The 9,107-nt window shown below is 42.8% G+C and overlaps 1 protein-coding gene across 5 annotated transcripts in view; it reads right to left on the bottom strand.

Moving 5' to 3' along the window:
• PAMR1 (peptidase domain containing associated with muscle regeneration 1) overlaps positions 1-9,107 on the bottom strand; it is a 53,485-nt gene that overhangs the window by 28,669 nt on the left and 15,709 nt on the right. For 4 of the 5 annotated variants that reach the window (XM_010711255.4, XM_010711254.4, XM_010711253.4 and 1 more), the window contains exons 4-5: positions 6,323-6,437; positions 746-963 (exon numbers count right to left, since the gene is read on the bottom strand). In XM_010711255.4, coding sequence (XP_010709557.1) covers positions 746-963; positions 6,323-6,437 — 333 coding nt within the window. The remainder of the gene's footprint in view (positions 1-745; positions 964-6,322; positions 6,438-9,107) is intronic. The other variant, XM_085224571.1, reaches the window with a different exon arrangement.

Raw genomic sequence — 9,107 nt, forward strand, 5'->3', positions numbered from 1 at the left:
AATCCAGAGTGAGCATACATATGGGTTTAAATACAGTGGCAAAAAGAGGAGAAAGCTACACTTTCTAAGTTATTTAGCAGCCTGGAAAAAAAAAAAAAAAAAAAAAAAAAGTAGAGAGCAATGCAGGGCACTCAAGCACTGAGTACCAACAAAAGCACTGGAATTCTAGAGCCTTGCTTCTGTCATTCATAACACTAAGTTCATCACAGAATGGGAAAGACCTCTATTTTCTCTTTCTTGAAGAAAAGAATATGTCCTTTGTACACGCTTGATTTGAAAAGCTCTAATGGTATGATACATGAGCCAACACCAGAGGCATGTCAGGGCATTTTGACTGAAGCAATTATAAGGCTTTGCATCAGGTTTCTCCAAACTGAGGCAGTCACTCTGCTCCTGCACACAGCACTGAGCAATTCCACAATTGCAAAGATATTCATGCCCCTTTCTCTGTCTTCTGTGCTTTTCATTCTCAGATTCTCAGAGCAAATTCCCATAAAACAGCAGCCTTTCTGTGCTCACCAATGTGCTTGCTCTTCACACAGGTAGAGGGAATTTACTCTTTGTTAGGGGAGCCTCACATTCACATGCTATGCGATAGCTTTTGAACCTTCCCTGCACTGACTTTGTGTAAGCTGCTGTAGGCAACACAGCATGAAAGTATTTAATGAAGCAAAACAGGGAGAGAGATTAGTGAAACTGAATTAATGAGAGTGTGTGGCATGTTCCACTTTTTGGATTATTTTACCTGTAATTTCTTCGAAGACAGCGTGAAATCCATCAAAGTTCTTGGATCCATCAGACTGGAAAAGGACATGGAGTGAAGACCCAGTGCTTCGAATGGGAGCTGGCCTTTCATTCCCACAGAATTTCTTAATTACTCGGCTGTCCAAATTGTCCCCATCACGTACCTCCACATAATCATACTGGCACATGTAATCAAACTCCAGGCTCAGCATGGAAAACCTTGGGGAATAAGGACACACACAAATCATTCAGGCCTCTTACTCTCCCCTGTGCACCCTGACTGATGTATTTGGAAGTTTGGTTATGCTACCGTCCTCACCTCTGTGAATCAGCAGGTGCTGATAACATGACAGCCCTCTCACTTCATCTCAGTTTTTGCATCACGATCCTTGGAAGCAACTTCACAGAGGTGCTCCATGAAGGTATTTAAATGGCTGAACAGTGAAGTCTAAATTGAAGCCATACAGTCTGTTCACACACATCAGGACCTAACCAGATCACGATGTTAAAAATTCCATCTACAGTCAGATGCAGTAGGGGGTATATTTTTTTCCTGGCTGTTTGCTAAAAATTGTTCTCTTTCCCCTAAGGAGAGTCCTAAGTACTGAAAGTAATGTTATCAAAGACTGAGAATCAAAAGGCTGTTTACACGGAAAGCCAGCAATTCTGAGTACAATGAAAACTCAGAGATGTGACAGAGGAGAAAGAGACAGAGAAAGGGAATCTGAAACAGTACAGAACACTACAAAGCAAAATGGTAGTAAACCCCTGATGTCTTGCACTTGCCCTTCTTTTAAAGATAGAAATAAGGGACAGCAGAAGAGAAATATTTAAAGCTTTTTCCCACAGCGTCTGTCTTTCCTAGCTTTGATCCAGCCACTGCACAAGGCTCCCCTTCATTAACAGCAACATTATCTGCTGCTGTTTGAGTTCAGCAGGGCACAGAGCCAAAGCATGTCACCAGAATATGAATGAGAAGCAGAGTGAGAAACACCAAGGGATTCTGAAGAATAAGCAAAGGCTAGGGGTGCCTGGCCTAGGCCTAGTAAAGGGGAAACGAATGAGAAGGTCTGGCCCAGGGAAAAGGCCGTGTTACTAACTGAAGATCATTTTATAAATGAAACTCCTAATATTCTCAATCTTCTTGAGAACTCCATAGACCATAGTATTTAGGATTAGACCAAAGCTCCCATGCTGCCTTTTCCAGTGTGGGCCTAGTGTTTTGGAAAGACTGCCTTTTCACACCAAAGAGATGAGCCAAATTTTGGATCTACTGCCAGAGATCTCAGAGTCTGAAGAGGCAAAAGAGTACTGGAGCCTATTTCCTGCTCTTCCCTTTTGCAGACTCAGGTCATAACGAAGCTTCTGTGTTATGTGAAATACCTTTCTTTGTCAACTCATGAACTGACCTAAGAGGCTTTTTCACTCAGTCACTTTTGTTCAGACCATGCAGTTGGTTTTAAAGCATCAGGAGTACACTACACAAAGAGAAATGTATGAGCAGTTGTAGGAAGCTACATCAATGGAGAAGAGCCCCTCATTTTTTAAATAATCTGGTGAAGGTAAAATAAGGAAAAAAAAATGACACCTGCTTTTAATATGTGTAAGAGATTTATTCACCTTAGCTTTGCATAAAGTGCATATGTTTGAAGGCTGTCAGGTTTGCCAGGATTGCCAGAGACATCCTCACAGGCATCAGGTTGTACACTACATCTTCAAAACATTCTTTTACTGGCAGGTCAAATCCCAGGGACCTTCCCTTATGGAAGTTGCAAAGCAATATAAATTAACCCATTTGTAGCAGAAGTGCTAAGTCACAGACTGAAGCAGTGATTGAGCACCTGGTGAGAAGGCAGGGCCAACCCAGGGGAGCTCAGCTGCATGCAGTGCACCTGAGTGACTGGAAGGAATAGTGCCAGGATCCACCCCTTCCCAGACCTCATTTAAGGATTGGCAGTGGGGGTGAGGGTATTTTTCTGGAGATCCCTGCCTATCTGAGGCCTTCCAGAGGTAAGCAGTTTTTTTCCTTTGTTTTTGTGTCTACAGCTGCTGCATTTGGGCTTGTTCTCATTTGCTGCAGCTAAAGCCACCTTTCTATTTGCCACTGTGCTTCCTATCATGCTACAGTATTGTACCATTCATCCTTGTCACACTTATCAGGCTACAGTTTATTCTGACTCAGTCCTAAAGACACTTACTGGTTCTCTCAGCTGTTATGTTTCTAATTAAAATTAAGTATGTTTGTAAGTGTAACAGGAATGTTTCTGGGATGCCTGCCATGTAATGAGAAAAAGAACTGGGATGACAACATTAACTTTCTGTATAGTACTATATACAGTTGCAGAGGCAAACTGTCTAGCAGTGCACTCCTGAACAAGGAATATCAAGCAACAACACACCAAATGAAGTCACAGTATGAAAATGTTTGTATACAGAATACTGTTTTTAATTGTTTCAGTGCTTTAAAAAATGATGAAAACAGAATGTGAAATATGAAAGGCATTATATTTTACTTAGCATAAAAAAAATAAATAAAAAAAAAAAAAACACCAGATTGATCACATGAGATCCCAAGATTAAGACTCAGAACTAGTAGGTTTAAAAACTCTGCCAAAGCTATTCAAAACTTCTTGGCTATAGACTAGTTGACAGGACTCTTTACAGACCACATTATATATTGCTGTTTAAGTCAGTTACAGTCTATGTAATGAGTTTTACATCCCTTACTTGTAAAACTGTGACTGTATCCTAATTCTATTGGCTGTTACGAAGTCAAGCACTTTAATGTAGTGCTACAGGTCATCGGAGACAAAACAGAATGAAAAGTACTGTATTGACTTCGTTACTGTCTGCAGTGGGAACACAATCACCAATCCCCCTGACAAAGTCTTCTAGTGAAAGGAAAAGTTTTAAAACTACATCTCTACTGAGACATTAACAAAAGTGATTGAAAGTTGTAGGCTACTGCTACTCCGACATGATATCCCTGTCATGGGTTGGGCTGAGGGAGCCTATACATTACAACCCAAGAGAAAGAAAGGCTGGGGGGGGAAAAAAATAAAAAAATAAATAAAATAACCACACACACAAAACTATCACTGCAATCTGGGCACCAATTACCAAAACAGCTCTGCTTAGTCAACCTCCAAAGAACAGCATGGCACAGCTTGAGGCAAGGGAAGATTTATCTGATCCTGAGAGTTTCACTTTTCCTGCCCTGTGTAAGCGGAGACAAAACACTTTTATCCCCTTCTGTCCTGATCCCTTGGCCTTGCAAGCCGTTAGAGCAACAGCAAACAGAACTTGTGAGGAACACACAGAGAGAAGGAAGAAAAGCGTTATTTTGTTACCAGCGATGCTGAGTCAGCACAACACTGACTGTGTGCTAGAGCTCTAAGCAATCAGCCCTCACAGAGGGAGTCAGTGCATTTATACAGAAATGCAGCAAACACAAAGGTTCAGCATGGATGGCAGGTCCAGGAAGATGATTCTAGAGGCCCACTCTTCTGTGTAGGTATGACTTAGAGGAGAAGTTTCCAGATAATTGTACCTATCTGCTGAAGTGTCAGTGACTGGTTTGAGGCCCACCTTGAAAACCTCAGCTGATTCAGAACACTCCTTATGTCTGTTTGGTCTAGAGATTTCCTCCTATGCATTTTGTCACACAGGGTGGCAGGACAGTTCCCAATCTTTTCCTAGAAATGCTGTCCCATCTGCTGGAATCCCTAGGCACCCAGGCATCCAGCTTAGCTCAGGCTGGGCACAGGGGTTTATGCTTCTCCAAGGCTATCTAGCTCAAATAAATGTAGCTGCTGGCAGCAGAAGGTTGGTAGCTCAGGCTTCCCTCTTATAGCCTTCTCCAGCTAGATTGTACCATTATGCCACAAGCTGATGCTGAGTATTGAGTTTGACTATAGGCAGTATAGACATGGGGAGAAAGAGACAGGCAGTTACTGAGGGTGCCACTCATACTGAATACATTTCTTCATCTTCTGGTAACAGTAAGGGTGGGAGGAAAATGCATAGATCATGTGCAACAATTACATCTTCCTAACACTTGTGGGTGGTCCTCAGGGTCTAATAAGAAGGTCCTATTTTTCCAAAGACTTAGTGCATCTGCTATCTTACTTTAGATCACTCCACTGCAGCATGTCATGGCAAGTACTCCAGCTTGTTCTAGTGGTCTCTGTTAAAGTAGTCTTTTCTCCATTTCTAGTACACTGCACCTGCTGTCATCTCTTTACCCAAAGATGGGTGCATCCACCAGTAATATCCATGAATGGGATCCATTTCTGCTCTCATACCCATTCCCATAGAAGTGAAGGCAGGCTGGCTGCTGTAGTTGCTGAAGAACTTTACAATTGATAAAATCTCATTTAAAAATGTAAAAATGCTGGATTAACATCTCCCTTAACCTGTGCTGTATATACCACACACCTAGCTAATGTTGTATTTTAAAAACAAAGTAGTTACAGCTTGTATTCACTGAGGCCAAAGCAAAGTTGTGTTATGATGCCAAACTCTTCCTCATAGTATTGCTTCCCTGTGTCTCTATGTCTGGAGAACTATATGCTACATAATTCTTCAGCCAAGAGGCTCCAGCACTAACCAGACAATCATTACAGCTGCTCATAACTACACAATAGGCTTGCATTTGCAAGTCTGAAGAAAAGGGTATTATTGTTAGAATGCCACAAGTTCTTCATTTCTGCTCAATTTATTTATCTTCCTCTTATTAAATATTATGTCTCTTTAAGTATATAGGAAAAAATACGTACCTAGCATAGTTCCTTTGCCTGGGCTCCAAAGCTGGTGAAATATTGATGTGAAGGCTTTAGCTACTGTTTTTATTATATTAGCTAGTGGGTTTTGAATGTGATCTCCTGCCAAGTTTCCTGCTGTGTGTGTAAGCTCCCTGCCATGCACGTGTGAAAACAGTATTAATTATCCTAAAAGGGGCTTTCCTGCAATAGGAAAGATACCTGATCAAGAACTATAAGCTCAAGTCATTCGGGGAGAGTTAACAAGACAAAGCCCACAAAGGCTAGAGCAGCAATACCTTGCAGAAGAATCAGTCACATTTCCAGACATATGAACGGTAAGAGGAGTAGCAGAGGCTGGTAGAAGACAGAGCTAGTAAAATGAGTGAGAGAAAATTAAGAGAGGGAAAATGCCAACTAAATGTGAGGCAGGTACCAACAGCAAATCTCTCCTGATATAAGACAGAATGTTCCTACAGCTCTTCTACTGAGCATGTTTTAGGTCAGCCTGGAGCACTCTTGAGAAGGTATTGGATGTTTTTTTGTCAGGATGTTGAAGAGATCTAGAGAGATACATTATGCCCAATATCTGATAAACTCTCCTCAGCACCCAGCTGTCCTACGTGGGAACTGAAGGTGAAGCACTGATGATACGTGCAGTGGCTGCCCATCACAAGCTAGGCCAGGTGTAAGCTGAAGTTGCCAGATGTCCAGTGGTGGTGCCCCAGGGCTCCCAGCTGCTGACTCTCATTGACTCTGTGGTGAGTGCCTCATTATCTACCCGCAACCAGTGCTGGCTGAAAGCCATTATGACCTACCTTAATTCAATGTTAAATCCAGCTTGAACATGGATAGTCCACTCGCATCGTGCATTCAGTGGGTAACTCTCCAGCAAAATCTGACCTCTAGGAGCCCGAAAAACCTGTCCGCACCCTGGGGAGCAAAAGAAGAAAAAAAGCTGTCTGAGGAACCTTCAAATTACAGTTGAAGAAAATACAAGTGGGAACTACATCAGAATGAAAAGATAGGGTGACTTAGGAAGATACCACTTTCTCACAATTCAGTAACTAAAATAATAGAACAGCCACACAAAGGTTATAAGGAATCATGATTCTACTAGAAGTATTGTCTACATTAAGACTGACCCAAGAAAATTTTACTTTGTTGCTTCTCCCTGCTTTGCAAAGCAGCCCTATGATACTATTTCACATAGCGTTTGCCCCATTCAGGTTTAGACCATCTCCAGCTCACAAAACTTTTGATAGATCTTGGTCAACCTGCGTAATCACTGAAGCTGAGTAAAGTGATGGGACATTGCCAAAGGCACAATGAACACCTGAATTAGTCCTTCACAAGGAGATGTTTGGAGGAAAAAGTTCATCTGTTCCTACAGGTATTGGTTTGCCTTCAGGATTCACATCATCATCACAATTTGGATGCTGGCATGCCAATGGATACATGAAATCGCCAGGACTTCACCTTGCTGTAGCGTATAATGTGCAGCCCTCATCCCTTCTCTGAGGTTCATTCCTATCCTTCCTCTCTTCCTGTCCTCCTCTGTCAGTGTCACTCGGCTTTATACTATAAAATCTACCTCAGTGCCCACCAGCAGTTGAACAGGACAAAGGACTCCAGCCACTTCTGCCCAGTCTAAGAGAACCATCAGGGGAAAAAGGACCTGAACAAACAAGCAGACAAGGTCACATATGGAGGAAGCAATCTTCATGGCCTTCCTGCATCTGCCCCAGGCAGCTGTCCAGGGATAGTTGTTCTAATTCCTCATCTTGGATGCTGAGTGTTTGTATCCCAAAGAGTTCTTTCACCTTATGTAACCTCTCCCTTTCTCCAGCTATAAAATATGGCTGACAGAATTTTCTTCTGTGGAACAAGGAAAGTTATTTAGCAATTTCTGCAGAGCCTTCTGTGATCCGTAAATGAAAGTGCTAGCAAAATGCACAGTTAAATGATTACACACCACGCAGAACTCATTTCTCAGTTTTTGCTTTCCTGACTGCATTTTTTCGAATGGAAATCGAAACACGGCTGTATTCTCCAGTAAACCTTCTGTTGCTTTGCTGGGGATAAGTCTGTAAATGTGAGCCAGAAACTGTAACTGAGCCTAATAGCTCAGCTGAACCAAGGGATCCCAATGGTCTCCACACCACAGGTAACTAGGATAAGAAAAAGACAAATGACCCAACAGGTCAACATGTCTCCATGGCAAGTCTCTCACTTTGTTTTAGCTCCTTAGTTCAACATAGAACCCTGCCTTCTCCATTTATTTCCAAAAAGGAACACTACATTTTTAAACAATAATGCAGGACTAATATTCCTTACAGGAATGGTGGATTTAATGCTTGCCCCAAGGCCTGTCTTCCCTGTAGGAAAAGAGGGAGACAGTGACCTGATTTGCTGAAGTTGCAAGCATCCACTGTTCCCATTGATCTTAGTGCCTGGAAATCAGTCCTGCTGCATCTCATCTATGGAGAGACGTGAAAACTGAGGGTCAATTGCTCCTCTTTCTTAAGATTTAGTTGCTCAAATGAAATACCTTTTGTTCGTTTACCCTCAGTTACCCCTAATTAAGCAGGACCCAAGAAAAGAGAAATCCTGCTCAGAGCTGTTCTTCCTAAGTGTTTCATCCTCCTCTGTGGCTTGCTTCATTCCTTGTGCAAAAAGCAAGGATTAATGACTATGCCTAGCAGCCACATTACGATTCAGCAAGGCTGGCAGGATCTGTTGTGGTGCACATGATAATGCTCCTTCCCACAGCAAGGAACGGGGCCTTGTGCTGCTGCTGGCTCCTGCCTCAAAAGCAACCTGGGACAAAGCTGCTAGAAATCTTCAGATGTTTTGACAGAGGGGTTGGATCACCTCAAAGAAAGTTTCCCTTTCACCCCAAGGGCCTTTTGAGTTTGCTGTGCCTTTAGCAAAGGAAAGCCAAAGAATTGGTGCAAAGAGATACTTGTGTGCAAGGCATACTAAATGTGCTTTTCTGTTTGCAGTGGTACAGCCTGAACTCTCTGAAGGAAACAGGCATGGCCAGCGAAGCAGGTGGTCCAGAGGCCAGAGAGGGAACCGTTCAATGACTTTCTCCAAAAGAACATTCTCAGGTTTTCTACCACTCTCCTCTGCACAAAGCACCTGTGACCAGATCTGTGCTCCTCAATCTCCAGCCCTTCTCCCAGAGGTTAAGATGATTCCCCAGACCAACAGTTCAATCATCTGTTGATCGGGAGTCCTTTCTCTTCCCATTCTGAATTTGCAGGAGTCCTGGAAAGCTCTCAAGAATAATTTACATCCTAAACACAAACGCTGGCAAACGCTGCCTCATTTACAAAAAAATAATCCACTTTGGCAGGCTGTCAACATCCTTGTTCCGTTCCTGTTCCTGAAAAAAAGGCAGCTTTCAGGGCTGCAGTGAGATTTCCTCTGAGGTTTGTTACTAACAGAAAACAAAACAACCCAAGATGCCTCTGAGTTCCTGCCTATAAAGACCCGTGGGTCTGTGGAGGGAGAGGTCCTGAGGAGACCTCCAGTAAGAGCCCACTACCTGCTGTTCCAGTGCCACAGCAGCAGTGTGGGGCTCCTTCAAAGGTCAAA

Source organism: Meleagris gallopavo, chromosome 5 (assembly GCF_905368555.1).
Source record: "Meleagris gallopavo chromosome 5, MGAL_WU_HG_1.1, whole genome shotgun sequence".
Taxonomy (NCBI): Eukaryota; Metazoa; Chordata; class Aves; order Galliformes; family Phasianidae; genus Meleagris; species Meleagris gallopavo.